The sequence below is a fragment of the Perna viridis genome, chromosome 2 (genome assembly GCF_037379345.1).
Source record: "Perna viridis isolate PV_CMFRI_1.1 ecotype Kerala chromosome 2, ASM3737934v1, whole genome shotgun sequence".
NCBI lineage: Eukaryota > Metazoa > Mollusca > Bivalvia > Mytilida > Mytilidae > Perna > Perna viridis.
In genome coordinates, this window is record NC_142446.1 from 10,933,585 (window position 1) to 10,952,177 (window position 18,593).

Consider the following 18,593-nt stretch of genomic DNA (forward strand, 5'->3'; position numbering starts at 1 on the left):
ATCTGATGCTTACCTGGTGATGTGGCACTTTCGGAGCAAAACATATATTTTAAAGCTCTTAAAAGAGGACGATAAAAACAAATCAGGTTAGAGGGCTTTGCATTTATAATTACTTGACAAGCTAAGTAAGGAGCAAAATTTTGGGGGATAAAATTTGTGGTTAATTAAGTTATCATTCTATTTGTACATACATTTTTCCCAATATTTTAAAAGAAAATATACCGTTAGGTACTGCTAAATTTTTCTTCAGCACAAAGCCCTGAAATTTGTTTTGAAATATAACAATAAAATATTGACATAAAAGATTCTGAATTTCTATTTTTTCTCATAGCCTGTTCTGCCTTTTTAGTATCCCATAATTAAAAGTTCATCAAAATTAATTCTAGCCCCTTAATTTAAATGGTAGTTCCCAAAGGCAAATCTTCAAAAATCTAAAGCTGATTGACTTGATTAAGTGCTGTAGAGTTTGTGCATCATTTTTCAGTTCACATTCTGATCCAGGCAATTGTCACATTTCATACTAATGAAGATAATACTTGTGATACTAAGTTACATTTCTTTTGATTCACAATAGTTTCTTAGCAATCTTTCACCTATTATAGGCCTTTAAAAATAAAGTCAGATATAAGGTACTTGTATCAAAACATGTGCTTCTGTTTACAAACATGGATTAGGCATTTAATTTTCTACATCATGTTTTTTTTTTATAAAATAATGTTTACATTGTACCTAGTTAAGGTCAAGTTAAAATACATTTCAACACGTTAAAGTTAAATAAGATTACTGAAAAGGTCATACATATATATAAAACTTTTTTGCTTATTTAATGAGCAAGCAAAAAAATAAAAATGATTACTTGTGTCAAGAATGTTCTGAGATTTAACTCATGATCATATTTTGGTTATTCATTCTTTCAATTTAGTAATCCCATAATTATTTGATCAAAATAAATTTATTTAAAACTTTGATATATCAACAAAAAAACTTGCTCTGTGATATAAATAAAAAATGAATTTTTACATCCAAGATTTACCATTAAGCATTTCCCTGTTTTAAATATTAAAACGCCTGAAATATGAAGTTGCTAAAGCTATTTCCACCATCCCCTAAGCTGAGTATGAACCATAGCCTTCTCTTGTGGACTAAATTGTAATATTGTAGTTATAGCATTTAACATCTGTTGTTTTGAATGGGGATCAGTTGTAATCAAAAATTTGTAAGTCACATTTTTCAAATATTCTAGGTTAGCACCCTCTCTACATTTGTCTCGTTCACATTTTCTAATCTCCTCTTTCATGTTGTCAATTTTTTCACCAAAATCTTGCTCTTTGGTACTAGCAGTTACCTGAAGCTCACGAAGTGTTGTCTCTAGCTGGTGCTTTTGTTTTCTAAGATTATTAACTTCCACATCCTTCCTTGCCAGCTCCTGTGTAAAGAACAACATATTAGAATCATTTTGTCCCAGACTTCTAAGTTTTAGTAGCCTTGACACTGCCTCTTCTTCCTCAGTTTTCTGTCTATTAACATCCTGTGGAAGTTCTGCTGAAGCCCCAGCATCAGGCGGATTTCTCAAATGTGCATAATACGGATTTGTTTCATAGTTCTGGTGTTTATACAGATCCAACTCTCTATCTTTCTCTGCAAGTAATGATACAGTTCTGTCTCTTTGTTTCTTGATTTCAAGTTCTAATTCAGTCATTTTATGTCTATGTTCTGCCTCAAGGAGAACAATATCATGTTTATGTTTGTCTGTCATATTAATTAAGGCTTTATGAGAGTGTTGTGCTTTCTGATTTAATTTTTCACGATCTTCTTCATGCTGAATGCGAAGGGACTTGATTTTTTCTCTAAGCTCACTTATCTGGGAACGTAAAGTCTCTACCTCCTTACTGGGACCAGTGTCCTAAAAGTTGATAAATGTATTTTATTTGAATTAGTTATTACAATATTTAGTCTCAATTTCTTTTAAACCCAAACCTTTTCCTACAAGAACTACTTTTTAGCATACAAAAGCTAGAAATATTGTGAGCAAGCTCAAAAAGAGAATCAAATGGACTTACAATAATATTGTTGAAGCAGTTGAACCCTAAAGTAGGATTTTCTCCCTTTGCATGCATTGGACAACAAATACCTTTCTTCAAGCAAATCTACATAGAGTACCTTACATTCCAATAAATTTCATTAAAATCCATCCCGTGGTTACAGCAAAGTGCTTACAACATGCAAAACCTTACAGTTATATTATCTCCCTTCGCAGGTATGGGGCAAATATCACAATCCTACATGATGCCTAAAATACCTACTGAATTTTATTATAACTTATAAAAGTGATTTAGTAGGAGAAGTGATTACTAAGTTCTAACATATTGAACACTTAAGTTACATTGTTCCTTTGAAAGCATGGGTAATCATTACCTTTCATCATGCACATATAAGTCTGATGCCAAACCTTCCTTTAAATTTCTAATAAAATCCTTCCAGTGGTTAACTTAAGGAAGAGTTGCACAACTAAGATGTAAGGACAGTTAATGAGTTGAACAGACAGACAGAGTGATTCCTAAAAAAACCCAATTTTGTCTGAAGGGGTATACAAATATACTGACAATAAACAGTGCTACAGCAAGACATTATTCAACAAAATTTATCTGAAATAAATAGTAGTTGATTATACCTTTGTATTTTTATTTTTCAATACTGACTGGGCCCTCAGCTTATATCGTTCAAATTCTTCCTTTACATTCTCATAATCTTGTTTCGTTTTATCACAAAATGGACAGTCATTCAAGGAACAATCATCATTATCAGTAAACAAATCTATTAAAAAAAAAAAAACATTAATGAAAAAATAGCAATTTTTATGTCTACCAAATCCTTTCCACAGGAATATACAGATTTCATACAAAAGTAGTACATTTACAGGAAGCAATTGTCTTTGTATTATTTTACCACATAAATACAAATAAAAATGTACTGCGTCAAAACCCACAACCTCCTGTACTTGATTGACTCTTTTATGCTGATCTTTGACCTATGACACAAAATCAATAGGTTCTTGATACTAATAATTCAGAAATGAAAGGTAACACATTTATTATTGCTGAAAATATCATTCGCTTGTGATGATAAGTGACAAAAGGGTAATAATAAGTACATACAATATACATTACTCATAAGGGCTACATATGCCTGGTCAAAATCAATATAAGGATGTTGATTACAGATTATTATCAAAGTGTATTAATGATAAACAGACTAACAGACAGACAGCACTGATAGTATATTCCTATTGCAATTCACTGGTGAGAGGGCAGAGAGGATAAAAAGGTATAAGAAAACTAGAAATAATAATCTTCCTTCATGCACATCTTCATATAATGCCTAAGCTTACTTTTTTTCAATCCTATTTTGTATGGACTCTGTTTCATCATGTGTTATTTTTGCAATATTTAGAAAGTACTTTTATCAAAGTATTGATTCTTAATTATATCATAACCATAATATGCAACAGACCAAAGTATGAAAATAATAGCATGCTGGCACACTGCCCATGGTTTTAAACAAATCAAATCAACAAGTGAAGTAAAACTGTGTCTCAGTAATTATTACTTAAAACAAAATTGTGGTGATGTATGCACATAGAAAAAATTAAAATGTCATAGTAATGTATAGTCATATTCTTAAATCTACTGAGACAAAAAAAATCCTGTTGACAATGTTGTGATGTCTCATAAAAGTACAATAATTACACAAAATAACTTCAAAGTATCTTTCCATAAATTAACTATAATAGTAACAAAAAATGCATTACCTTTTAATTTTACAGGATGTGATGACTGTTTATTGGCAGACTTCAACAAGTCTTTAAAATGAAGAATTTTGTCAGCCAGCACAGTAGGATCCTGACTATCTTGATGCAATTCAGATTGTTGTTGGGCAGATTGACTCAAAGCTGTGTTCTCTAAGTCAAGCTGCATAACTCTCTCTTTCAGTTTCTGTATAGATAACTGGTCTTGGCATTTCAGTTTTTCATACTCTCCTACAACTTTAGATATATCTGAGAGTTTGGTTTCTAGACTTGCCACCCTTTCTTCACTTTGATGTGATGATTGTTGAAACTTCCTCTCTGATTCATCTAATTTTTTCTGCTCATGCTGCACCAAGTTTTGGTTTTGTATCTAAAAATTGAACACAAACAGTATAACTAATTACTTGAAATATGATACAGGTGTAACCTAAAATGCTCCAAAAGAAACATCAGTTCATAACCCAAATTAGTTTCAGACTTTTGGTGGGAGTTTGTTAATGACAATAAAATGATTCATGGAGAGCAGCTAGATACGCCACCAGAGGTTGAATCCTGAACAGATGGGGCAAATATAAAAGTTGATACAGCTCTGAATTTGACTATGATTAAAAATTTGACACCAAATATATAAAAATCAAAAAGAAGCTTACAATTATTAAAAAAAAAAAAAAAAAAAACAATTCAACAAAGTTTCATGAAAACTGCTTGAAGCATATTGAAGATATTGTGCAATTATGGGAATCCCCCCTTTTTATGAATAAATGGAAAATCAGAAATTCATGACAACTAAAGCCTGTTTAAAAAACAACAGTCATAAATATTTTTCCAAAGTTTCATGAAATGAGGAACAAACACTATTGGGTTTGTAAAATACAAAGTCCCATAAATTAGAAATTTACAAAAATAGAAAGGAGCTTAAATCAATAGAAGTAAACTCACCAATGTTACATTGACATTGTTGCAAGGGTTTTTTGAGTTTTAGTCTGAAAAACATAAAATCAGCCCATTTTTGTATGAATAGTCCCATAACTCAAAAACCAAAAAAGCAGAATTTATAAAAATTGAAAGGGGGCTCACATCATTGAAAAGAAATAATTTACTTATGTTTCACAACAGTTGGTGGGAGCATTTATGAGCTATTGTGTGAAGTGTGAAAAATGGAAGGACAAACACCGTTTTACCATAACATGTTCCATTTAGACAGACAGGCATATAAAAACTATCATGGCAGTCTTCTGCTTCCATCGTACCTGCTCATTGGAAAAGCTGAAGAATATTTATTTCTGCCACCTTACAGAATTTTTTGGGGCCCTTTGTATATCATATCTTTAATTTTCATTTTACCATTTTGGACTTCTATACCATTTAGCTCCCTTCGAATTTAGTACTTACAGGATGATGTAGGAAACAGTGATAAGGTTAGGTGCTCAAGAAAATTAACCACATGATTATATTTATTACATACATTTTAATTTTTTGAGGTAGGCAGATTTCCCATATTTATCTGGAATCTAATAAATATAGAACTTTTTGAAAAACCAAGGGGTATAATTTGAAGAATCAATTTTGACAGACAAAAATTAATTACAATCTATTTAAATAATTCTTAATAATGAGGATGCAAAGAAATGAAGATTCTTAACAATGTCTACAAACAAATTCAGATAAAGGAATATCTGACCTTTAATTGTTCTATCTGTGTTTGTAGTTCTATCATTTGTGGACTTGGTTCTTCAGCCTTCAGCTCTGATTCTCTCAGTTTCTCCTTTATATGAATTAATTCATCGGATGCATCCTTCAGTCTTTTTTCATAAACTTCTGATATATTTGGTACCAGTTTTTCTTTCTCCCTTAGAGCAGATGTAGCATCCTCCAACTAAAATAGTAATTAAATACTGTCCTAAAAAAAGATTTTTTGTTCTGAATCTAAATTTCGTTTATTACAGGAAGATGAATTTTATTTCATTTTTGTTAAGTTTGTCCATTTAACAGGAAATCAGTTATGCCAGGTTTTTCAAATGTTTGAAGGGATGTAAATTTATTCTTTTTCTGATTACATGAAATTAAAGTCAGTGTCGATCAGGAACAAATCCAGGTTAAAAATTACTCCATGTCAACAGAAACAAATCCAAGTTAAAATTGACTACATGTCAACTGCAACTTTATTCTTATCAATATAATAGATAATATCATATGGCAGGTGTAAAATTTGGAAATTTTGAAGGAGAGGGAATTTATAAAATTTTGGCAGTTCTTGTTGTGCACTACCAGTAAGCACTTCAGCCCAGAGTATATACTTTGTGGAATTTATTTTTGTAATTTCAATTTTCAGACAGACCACTAGGCAAAATACAAGCAAAATATGAACACTCTGCAAAACTATTTGCAATGTTGTCTGTAATTTGGTATGTAGTTCATACAATGATGATTTATTACCAGGAAGACCAATTAATGTCTTTTTTGTGTGTATACCCTTCTCTGGTAATAATAAACCTTCTCCACATTTTCATGTGTCAAATTTGATGAATACCTACAGCCAACAATTTTTTTTCCATCTGTCATTAAACTTTCTATCTGACTTTCACTTCTGTTAAAAATTATTGTACCTGACTTTCAAATTGTTCCTTGACAATTCTCTCAGCTGATAGTAATTTCTGTAATTCTCGTAACATAACAGCATGATCTGTTTGCTCCTTTTCTCGGTCTTTCTGCTGGTTTAGTACTTTGTTTTTAAGCTAAAACAAGTATGGTAAACAAATATTCAAAACTGAGATAACATTTATGACATCAATCATGTTTGTTGTACTGTTAGCACACCTCACAATTAAATTTAAATAATTCAATTTCCAAAATATCACACTTCCTGATTGGATAAACAATTCTGTCCTCATAGACCAAATTTTGTAATGTGGCTATGACGTCATCAACCCTTTTTAATGATTTATTCAAGTTTCGATAATAAAATTAAATTGTAAGGAATGACTGTTATACTTTTTCGGTCTATTTGAAATAACCTAAATGCTTGTGGTGCACACCGGAAAATACCATGCTACACAGGCTATTTAGTGAGCACCAAAAGATTGAGGGTATTTCTTCATAGACAGAAAAAATATAACAGTTATTGCTGAAAAACTGTTAATAGTTGCTTTACCCTGATATTAAGTCTTATTTATTATATTCTTTATCATGTATAGTGGTCAACTGGAGGACACTTTTTTCTTCCCTTTTTCTATTATTTTCTTTTGTTAACATGTCATAATTATAAAATTATCACACAGTTTTATTTCAAGTATCAATGCAGGTGACAATTTATATGCAAGTATTTAAATCGATTAAGACTAAAACTGTTATTTTTACAAATTTATCCAAGAACTCAATTTTCCTTAGAAACATTCCAAGTTGAAAATACTTTCCATCAATATCAGTTTATTTGACAAACTATTACATTATGTAAAAATAATTTATTAGTTAGAAAAGACCACTAATTCCTTATTAAAGTGCATCACTAGGTGCTGCTTGATATGACCATGGAGGTCAATCCCTGTACAGGGGCAAGTATGGAAACCCCACTCAAACTTAATACGTCTCTGAATTTTGGTTAAATATTTGACACAGGATAAGTATTTGACCACAATTAAAATGGCCCCTTTTTGACACTTTATTCATGAATGGATCCAGTCACAAATCAAAATTCAATCCAAGCCTTCCTTTCTTCAGTGGCATGACACTTTATGGTACAACTACAAAGAGATCCAATTTCTTATACTCAAGTTATTGTCAAATCATCATAAAATTGCTTGGGAGGCCCTAATTCCTAAACCTTTCATGTCACATCCCAAAAATCAATACCAGCCTTCCCTTTTCATAGTATGGCACCTTGAGGTAAAATTTCAAGAAATCTATTTACTTATAGTTATTACCCAGACTTCATGAAAAGGTTTGTTTCCTTTTTTGCCTCTGATTCGTAAATAGTTTAAGTTACAACTCCAAAATCAATCCTTTTGTGATATGGAACTTTGTTGTACAATTTTATAAAGATCTATATATGTATACTGTTATTGTCTGGACATAAAATGTCTATGGACCCCAAAGACTAGGATGCTTAAATCAACAGCAATTTATTAATCAATTTTAGCTGTCAAATATGGAAGCAGTGTACCAAGAGGTTTTGGCCGAGATGCATTCAGAATTAAAAAAAAATATTGAAAAAGAAGTCCAATAACACCTACAAAGTTTGATGAATCAAAATGGTGGTGGAGTATGCACACCTACACTTAATAACAATACAGCAAACCAAATATAGAAGTAATTAGCCAAGCAGTTTCAGAGGAAATCTATCCACAAATTGATGTGGAAGTAGTTGACCAAGCAGTATCAGGAGAATGATATGGACAGACAGATACCATTACAATGTCCCTCTATCTGTATAAGGCAGGGTATTATCATATTGCTGAATTAATCAGCATGAAATCATTTGCTTGGCCTGAATCTGTTTTTGTCATCATATTATTTGATGAATAATTGATAGTAAAGCAGTTAATGAAATCAATGCAGTTCATGTACTGAGTAAGATGCACCCTATCCCAATAATGTCTAACAGCCATTTACCCATTGATAATTATTTTGATAATGCAGATAAGTATTTTGAAATAAATTACTTAAGAAAAATTCTAGGTAACCCAGCTATGATTAGATAAATCCTGATTATCATAATCAGTGATATTTCATGAAAATGTTTTTACAAAAGTTATTTATCAAAATTATCCAAAATTTAATATGCACATTTTCAAATGGTAAAAATAAGTGTACAAAATTCAAGTTCAGCACTATCTTTACTTTTTGAGATTTTGTGCTTATAATAATGGTTGACCTAAACACAAAGTTAAATCTGTAAGGAATCCTCATCAGTGATGTCAATATGTACTGGAGTATTAAAGCTTCACAAATTTTCAATCTAAAGAAATCACAGTTATGTTTCAAGAGACACGAGAAATCTGCAATCCAATGCCAAATAATGATACAACTACTCAAAGTTAAATATAATTATGGTCAAAATATTAGTATGATTTGTCAAACAGGAAGTTGCTATTGCCTAAACCCACTTTCAAACTGACTACCTGTATATGGCAAACAAATAAAAAGCTTGTGTCAAAATGTCAAGTGGCAGTGAAAAGCAATGGCAGAAAAAGGAAAATCCTGTTTTTGACAGTAAAAGTTTGTTATAAGAAGAAATAAGACTGACAAATGGATGGACAAGGGAAACAGTATTATCTACATTTGTATCCTACGGAGCAGGGTGCAGTACCTGAACCGGTCCATGCAACAAAAAATTGTGATCAGTCATTGGTCACCAATCAGTTTCTGATCAGTCATCAATCTGTCAAAGCGATCTTTTAAACCGGTGATCGTATCACGTGACCACAGAGAGGTCAATATATTTTACAGATTCTGTTGTTTTATCTGTCAATTTTACACATATAAACATAACAAAGTAGATTAAAACATCAATTCATAGTTTTATTTTACATTTGTTTTATTTTTAACGGATCATCTGCCATTTTACACAACTTAACTGCAATCATATCTGTCACACGTCATTGGTTATCATTCCGTCAGCAGTCATTGATCCGTCAAATCATTCACATTGTGCGGATCGGTTCAGGGATTGTAAATTAAAAATAATTAAATAAATTAATATGTTAGAAATTATTGCACTATATGCACCAGAATTTTAATAGAGATTCCTTTCTACCTAAGAACCAAGAGAAATAATGGTTTTATTTACACTATTCATTAACTTAGTGTACATACTTCTTGTAATTGTTCTTCTAGACTTTGTATCTGCTGAGATGACTTTTCCTGTTGATCAAGTATTTTCTTATTAAGTTCTTCATTTTCTGACTGAAATAGATCATTAAGAATACTGTGACAGCACTTTCATTTGTGGATATCAATTTTTGTGGATAGTAGAGAAATCATTGGTTCATGGATTCTTGAACTCATTGTATGATATGTTCCATTATCAGAAATAAATAAAAAAAGTAAGTAATTTGTCAGGAATTTGATTTTGTGGTTTGTGTCAACCACAACAATCCAAGATAATTAGTACCTCACAAATATAAGTACTTTCACCGTATAACCATTGGTAACAATCTTCATTGCAATATGATATAGAGGGGATTCTTTTAGAGACCTTTTTACACCCAGTGCACTGAAAAATGAAAATATGCTCTTTCCTTGTAATACTTATTTATCAATCACTGTCATCACTGTTATAATTTAAAGTGTGAATCAATGTCTACTTATCATGATACCCATTGATTTCTGATAAATGGATGATTGAGTGTAATTTTATGTCCTGTGGCTTATATTTTATGCATTTCAAGATTAAAATTATTGATCAATCAAACAGACCCTGTGTTTGACCAGTCTAATAAGTTGAGCAGGATTTTAATTGTTATTGTTATATTAATTAGCTCACCGAAAGCAATAGTCCATATGTAGACACATCATCCCACTTGATCACTTCATTCTGATTTCAAACTAACTAGTTGTGTCCACATTCATTCTTTAGCTTTTGGCTATAACTTAGCCAGTTCCATGAAGAGAGCATGTTACCAGAAGACCACAAAGACAATTTATTTAGGAAGATACAATAAAGATGTATTTTTGGTCTCATGCTGTATAGATTTATGTTTCCATAAAGTAATAAATTGAGATATTAATTGACAGAAAATAAGCTAGATTAAAAGATATTTGAAAATAACAAATATATAGGATTAATTCAAGGACCTTCTGCCTTCATCCTATATTTATGTTATTTCTAATAATTTACAACACATCTAAGTAATCAGTAGCTTGTAGTAATATCATGTGTTTATCTTAATTCTAAGTATTTACCAATAATCTTTTTTTATCGGCAATGTAGCTAGCCTCCACTTTGGACTTCTCCTGTGTTAGTGTGAACAATGATGTTGATAGTGTTTGTATTTGGTTCTGTAAAGATCCATGGGACTCTTCTGTGGTGCCTTCATCCTACATGTAAACAACAGTTATACTTTCTCCTCTAGAAATACATGTAGTTAATGTATAAAAAATAAGGACCTTATTACAAACTACTTATTTTAAAGTGCAAGTCAAGATTAAATATGTACAAATTACAGGGGACATAAAAAGGAGGTAATAAAATCCCATTTAACTGAAAAGGAAAGGAAGACATTGCTGGAATAATGAGATAAATTTTAAGCACTCAAGACACAGCTGGGATAAAAGCATAAAATTTTGTTACTCTGTTACAATTATTTTGCTGGAAAAGTTTTACTGAAACAAAGCTCATTTCACAATTTAAACTGCTTCAGCACATTTAAGGATTATACAAAATATTATTTTATAATCAACATACAGAATAAAAGTTTCACACTGGTGCAGCTTGACACAGCCACAGTAATAAACCCCTCAACAGTTGTGAGCAGTGAAAGTTGTTTAATTGTTTTATATCCAAATTAATCTCAGCCTTCCTTTTGTGGAATGAAACTTATGGGGATACACTAGAGGTGGCATCCAATATTTGTACAAATGTAGACAGGCCACAGCAGATAACTTAAGATCTGTTTGTAGAAACAAAGCTATTTTTAGATGCTCCGACAAGCAAATCAATCATTTCTTTTCCTATTGAAAGAATATATGTTTCAAATCTTGTGGAGATCTGTGAAATATTCCTTTATATTATGTCATAAAAATTTGTAGCTATGGTTACATAATAATAAAAATCAGTTTCAATGACGAATTTTGTGTGTTCCCCCCAAAAAATAACTGCCAAAAACAGGTTTTTCATAACATCAGGCACTTTACAGCTGCAGGAAAAGTAAAAAGTAGCAAAATATAAGTTGCCCTTTACCCTGCTCATTTGTTCATGACTTATACTCTTAAAGTGCAAGCAAAATATTTTTCATTTTTGAGAAAGAGCCAGCTAGTACAAAGGAGAGAAGCTAATCTGACAAGAATCTAAACCTTTCCAGTAGCTTAAAGCATGTTAAAGCATGCACAAATATTGATGCTACCTATGTACAAATACTTTACTTCCCACAATCAATATTTTCACAAGCTACACCTTTTATTTGAAAGTTTCAAAATTAGACTGGGTCAACCAACATTAGCATTTGTTTAGTGCTATGAAAAGGTTTTTTTTTCTGGACAACATTCTACAATTTTTGCAATCATATAAAAATTATACAAAATAAATTAATCTTTTGAGCATATATAAAACATTTGAAAGAATTTACACTGACTTACATAAAAGAAAAAAAACCTAATAAATAAAAATGCAGATCCTGGTTGTGAATGGAAAAGGTTTTGACTGGCATCAGTAACTCTCATAATCAACATTAGATAAGTCAGCTTTCTCACAGCATTTACAAGGGGTGGCATTTTTACCAAAAATTTGTTCGTACTTTACAAACTAGCTTTCAAAATTTCTTTTCTCTGCTTGCTCAAGCAATACTACACACACATTTGATATATAAGGCAACAATTATATGGATTCTGGCCATTAAATTCAACAAAGCAAATATCCTCTCCCCCACTTTGGACCCTAGAGTTAGACAATGCAAAACAAATCAAAACATCATTGATAGGACATTTTCCCACAATAAAACTCACCTCTGAAGTAAACAAAGTAATAAGCCCTAAATTCTACAATGTATAAATTCATAGTTCTTGTCATGTACATGTAAGGAAGAAAAAGGAATATTAAGCAAAATGTTAACATCTGAACATGAAGCATCACAGATTTATATATGTACAGGAATCCAATTTAACCTGAAATACAGTGAGCTTCAAATTGAGGTATAAGTTAACTGTAAAATCCGTGTTAGATGATTTCACTTTGAAGTCCTCTGATAATATTAATGTTACTTTATGCACATCTTAATATGTTGCCCGTCTTTCCTAAAAATTTCATCAAAATCCCTTAATGGACTATGGAGGAGTTGAGCTTACCATGTTTTGAACATGTAAACCTTTCATTTGGATTACCTCCCTTAGAAGAGCTGCAACAGTAACTACATTCCATTATGCATATCTGCATATAACACATAATATATTTCATTAAAATCACTTTAGTGGTTTAGAAGGAGTTGTGTTTATGTGAAACCCTACAGTAATTACCAGTATCTCCCTTTAGAAACAAAGACAATAATTATATTCTTATATATAAAATTTCATCAAAGTCCCTTTATAATTGCGGTATAGAAGGAGTTGCACTTACAAGATAAGTATAAATTGAGCAGATGAATGAAGGGACAGGTTGATTCCTGTATATCCTCCCCAAACAAGGGTACATGTATAACTACTAAATTATAATTCATACTGATTCCAATAGAAACCACTGAAAAAAAACATTTTGGTTTAGCCATAAATCTTATAAAAGAGGGTAAAATGATAATTCTAATATGACATACTTCAAAGCTCATTAGACCAAAGCAATGGTAAAAAAGTAATAAACACATGACCAACACTTTGTGCAACACATAAACTATGTCTATTCAACAATATGAAGATACCAGTCCTATTAGAATTGAAATAAATCAAGGAAATTCTATTTATCATTGTTTTACAACAGGCTGGCCATTTATGCCACATTGTTTTACCCAGAGCGATCAGGGTTAAATAATGACATAAATGGCCAGCCCATGATAAAACAATAATAAAATGGAATTTCTGTGATTTATTTCTTAAGTATTACCTCATGACTGACATTGAGTGGATCTTGTGCAGGGGCTTCCTGTTTACTATTGCTGAGAGCTTGAATACTAGCTTCTAATGCTTCCTTCTCCTTGACAACACCTTTGTAAGCTTCTACAACATCTGTTGTCAATCATAAAATTATACATGTATATTATGTTTTGACAGTTTTTCAATATATTGGATTTTTCAAATACATGTACAATAAATGCTCTATGATGACTCTTTTTTAAAAATAGTCAGATTCTAGGTATTAACCTTTAATCTGGTTAAAGTTTAAGTATGATAAAATCAAGCGATGCTCTCAACAGATGATTGCTACTAGAGAGATTGTAAATACACAACAATTAAGGCTTGCTGAATTACAGCAAACAATGATCTTTTTTTAAATATGACAGTAAGTCCACTGATGAGTTATCTTTGTCAATTCATCAAAGTAACCTTCATTCACAACATACATGTACCCCAGTTCACTCTTGATGCATGTATAAAGCAACTTCTAGCCAGGATCTAAAACCATTAGTCTCATTTCATTATGCGAAGTTATAAATTACTACTCCAGAAATAGGTGTTTTATTTGATCAGGGACTTCATTCATATAGCCTGATTTTATAATATGTTGACCTTTTTCCTTTGTGGTCTTATTAAATTTATCTAAATCATTGGATTTAAAAAAAAAATTCTATAATATTAAAGGGTTGAAATTTCTAGCAAACTACTAATTAATTGTGTCCCTTTTTTGTTCGCTCTAGTTTTCTTATACTCTTGCTTGTTACGTGAATATTATGACTTAATTTTGGTCAAGATGACCTAAATTCATTAATTTGAATTCAGTGTCCCTAAAGGAATTAGAGCTAGATGTATCTCTAATGCATGAAGTTCACCTCTAAGCTTGGCCTTGTAACTCTGGAGTTTTTCTCGCTGAGCCTCAACTGTTTTGACTAGTTCTGACCTTGTAACTCTATCCATTTTTATTATTCAACCAATCTAGTAAAATATAAATAAGTCTATAATCAGAATTAGATCTATAATGAAAAAAAATGTGGACATCCATGAAAGAATGGACACCAGAATATGTAAGGTGTACATGTGCACATATATATCTAAGAGACAACAACCCCATCAGGATGAAAAATTCAGCCAAAGGGCACCCATTAGTCTTCAATGAATGATGAGGAAAACCTCATACCGCAGGGCAGGCTGCAGCTCACCCCAAAAGATCATGATACATAGGTACAGTGAAATAGTTGCCCCTACATACTCAAGTAACATAAAAATAAACTAAAGATGAAAATGAAACAAGGCATACAGAGGCCAGAAATTCCAGACTTAGCCAATAGGCTAAGTACTTTGGCGTGATCACAACCCTCCCCCTTTAAAATATGGCCACTGTGCAAAAAATGTAACACAATATAGCACACCTAAATATCAGTTCAAAAAGGTCAGAGTCCCTTGTTACAATGCTGAATGGAAAAAAGAAACTGAATATAAATTACACAAATGTACGAACTAAGGACTGCTAGCAGTTAATTGACATTCCACCTCCAGACCAGTTTAAACCTACTAGTTATGTCCCCATCATATTTATAGCATGTATATCTTACTCAGACACTGAATTAAATGTGCACAAATAATTTGCATATAAAATATGAACATAAACACATCAGTATGGTAAAAATAATAACTACAATAGAGGAGTACTATAATCTTATAAAATAAGAATTATCTGTATCTAATTAATTCATTGTTTTGTCATTCAACATACCTCTTTTAAATTAGGCATTAATGGAATGTTCTTTATAGTGATTCCCAGCCACTGTGTAATGGTAGAAAGGGGGTTGCAAAATGTTCAAAATCGCTTAACTTGAAACTACATTTTGGATTTGGCTGAGAACTGAACTTAACCTGTATTTCATGGTACTTAACAACTGCCTAAAGTTTGAAAAAAAAGTTATGTATCCATTCTCAAGTTATCATCTGGAAAGAGGACAGACCTATGGACAGACAGACAGTGGCAGGGACGCACAACTTTTCAGAGGGTAACACATAATTCTCTAAATATGCAACAGTAGAATCAGGAGTACCCAAGGGCACAGGACCAATACTGGTGTCAAATAAATGATCTGCACAATGCAGTCAACTCGTCCATGCAGCTATTCACGGATGACTGTGTGCTATATTGGGAAATCAGAAACCAAAATGACCATAACAAACTACAAGAGGACCTTGAATCGCTGGAAAAATGTAACATAATAAACCTCAAAAAGAAAAGCCACCATTTCTATAACTTGAACAACCATATACAAAAACAAGTTTCATCAAACCCTTACCTTCGCTTGCAAAATCAAGATCTTAAGTGGAGAGAACAGATAAATAATGTATGTAACAAAGCAAATTCAACACTAGGATTCCTACAACGTAACCTCCAACACTATCAGAGGGAATGCCTAAAAACAGCATTTATAGTGTTAGGAAGATTTATAATGGAGTACAGCACAATCATTTGGGTTCGATACACTCAAACAGAGATAAACAAACTTGAATCCATCCAAAGGAAGGGGGTTTGTTTTATCACAAAAAACTATAAATCAAGAGACGTGGGATGCCTGACTAAAATGCTAAAAGACCTCGAATTACCAACTTAACAAACCAGACAACAACAACACCAGCAGATTTTCTATTTCCAAGTGGTTGTGGGGTTGATACATGTACCAAAGCTTCCACAAGAGCAATTAATCAAATTTCAAAAACCCAAAAGGCAAATTAGAGCAAAAAATTACATAGACTGCATCACAACGAACATCATTAAGAATCAAAAAACAACACAAAACGTGTAATTGTATGACAACACAAAACCGACCAAATGAAGTACTCAATAGTTTGCATCAAGAATCCTGAGGATTTAATTCAGAACACCACTTTTCAGCCAGTGCAATTAGACTGCCCAGATCACCTTGTGTGGCAAGGTGTAAAATAAGGAGTCCTTAATTGGAAATTAACTAATCTTGTTGTGGACATGGTGACCAATTGGTTATGGAGCTGGACTTGTTATCAACTTCACTGTGGGTTTCAGCCCACATGTACACACAAGACAATGGGGAGGTAACAACAACAAAAAATGACCAAGATAAAGGTGAAGTATTGGCAAACTTTTTCAGTAGTGTATTCACTAACAACCAAGCAATTAAATACCAATTTTAGATTCAAAAGCCATTAAACATGAATATAGAGAAACTACATTTGGTTTGAAGAAAAGAATGTAAAAAAGTTGTTAGATGGACTACATTTGTCAATCCTAATAAATCCATGGGGCAAGATGAATTACATCCAAAGGCACTGAAGGAAATCAACAATACAATAGCAATTACTCAAAGTAATGGACGAATGGATGGAGATAATTGACAATGGTGGTTGTATAGACTATGTATACATGGAGTTTATGGAAGAATTTGACAAAGTGCCACATAGACATCTTACAGGGAAATTGAACAGCTACTGCATTGGAAAGCCAGCAATAAATTGGGTCAGAAACATCATATCAAAGAGAAAACAAAGAGTGTCGGTAAATGGATCAGAATCTGCATGCCAAAATGCCACAAGTGGTATACCACAAGGTAGTGTCCTAGGACCAATACTATTTGTGATATACATCAACAATTTGCCAGATTGTGTTGAGGCCATGACATGAAATTGTACAAAGAAGTGAAAGGAAAACACAATAAGGGCCTGCAACAAGATTTAGACAATTTGCAAAAATGGTTCCATACTTAACTACTCAAATTCCATTCTTTGAATATAAGGTAATGAACGTCACAAATAAAAAGAGGGAAAATCTTGACAAAATCATCTGTAAGAGGATGAAGGAAAAGTTAAAAGACATTGGAGTGATTGTAGGAAGAAAGTCTAGCTGAATGGACAGTCAATAAGAGTTGGATATAGTGGCAGAGATGCCAGCATCCAAAATAGCTTCTGGAGTATCCTAGAGTATGTGTCCAGGTTCCCAAGCACCTACTCTAGCCTTGTGGTTTACCAGATTTTCCTGCCTGTGGGCTAACAAGGATACCTCCAGAAGAGCCCCTAACGATCCCACAGGTATCCCACAGGTACATGTATATATTCATAATATATTGTGAAAGGACTGTATTACCTAAACAGATGAAAACATCGTTCTGGTAACGATACATGTAGTAAGAATAAATCCAATATACCTCGAAGGTAACCGGAAGTACGTTGGCAAATACTTTTCGAGGAGAAAGGGTGACTTTTAAAAAAGAATAGTATTTCAATGGTTTCTGAAAAGCTAAACGATTTTTCAGTGTAGAAAAGTTCGAGAAAAAGATGGTACATACATTGTAAAGATTAGCAACTTATGTATGCTCTACCGGAAGTGAAAAATGTAAACAAGAAACAGTTCCGAAAGACCAACACGTGAAAGGTAACGTTTACTTCGCTTACAAAAAAAAATGTAGCTTTGCACTTCATTGTCAAAACGTTTGTTTCAACACTCTATTCACAACTTTTGTTGTTAGCGACATGACTTTTATCTGAATATTCGATTTGAAACAACAAAAATTCAAAATATAAAATCATATTCTCCCAATTCTGCCAGTTTCTGGTCATCTGGACCTGATGTATGCCAATTGCAAATTCCATTTTTTTTTTCAAACAAAGAACAAATGTGTGCTGGTCTGGGGTGTTTTCATCTCAAAGTCACATACATCATGTATTATTCTTTTTATTTTTGAGATGTGCACCACTGACTACTCTAAAAACCCCTATATGCAAGCCAAATTAAATACATATTTTGGTATTGATTTTCTACCAACAAAGTACAATATCTTAAAGTTAATAGGTTTATCGTGTGCCATGTACTAGGCATTCTTAACATTAGTCTGATTATCATTAAATGTACACATGACCAAGAATTTCACCTTTGCTTTCCACTGGACCAGGTTACCCAAAACAATAATGATGACTGATGACCCTTGTCATTCATTCATTCGTTAAGCAAGTCAAAATTTTCATCATGTTTAAAAATTTAACTTCT

The 18,593-nt window shown here is 32.2% G+C and overlaps 2 protein-coding genes across 4 annotated transcripts in view; one reads left to right on the forward strand and one right to left on the reverse strand.

Moving 5' to 3' along the window:
* Positions 1-460: 460 nt before the first annotated feature.
* LOC148623617 (GRIP and coiled-coil domain-containing protein 1-like) lies at positions 461-17,958 on the reverse strand. Of its 3 annotated transcripts, none has more exons than XM_088565559.1 (11): positions 17,896-17,958; positions 14,431-14,533; positions 13,548-13,669; positions 12,464-12,496; positions 10,706-10,840; positions 9,617-9,706; positions 6,412-6,540; positions 5,487-5,681; positions 3,809-4,175; positions 2,672-2,814; positions 461-1,903 (listed from the first exon to the last, which is right to left on the reverse strand). In XM_088565559.1, the coding sequence occupies exons 2-11, from the start codon at positions 14,513-14,515 to the stop codon at positions 1,091-1,093; spliced, it is 2,112 nt and encodes a 703-aa protein (XP_088421685.1). In that variant the 5' UTR covers positions 14,516-14,533; positions 17,896-17,958; the 3' UTR covers positions 461-1,090. The 3 variants fall into 3 exon arrangements, with proteins under 3 accessions (XP_088421685.1, XP_088421684.1, XP_088421686.1); XM_088565558.1 differs by lacking the exon at positions 17,896-17,958 and adding an exon at positions 17,694-17,819; XM_088565560.1 differs by lacking the exons at positions 12,464-12,496; positions 17,896-17,958 and adding an exon at positions 17,694-17,819.
* LOC148623618 (ESF1 homolog) overlaps positions 17,840-18,593 on the forward strand; it is a 29,461-nt gene continuing 28,707 nt past the window's right edge. The window contains exon 1 of the mRNA XM_088565561.1: positions 17,840-17,981. The gene's annotated coding sequence lies outside the window, so the exon portion shown is untranslated. The remainder of the gene's footprint in view (positions 17,982-18,593) is intronic.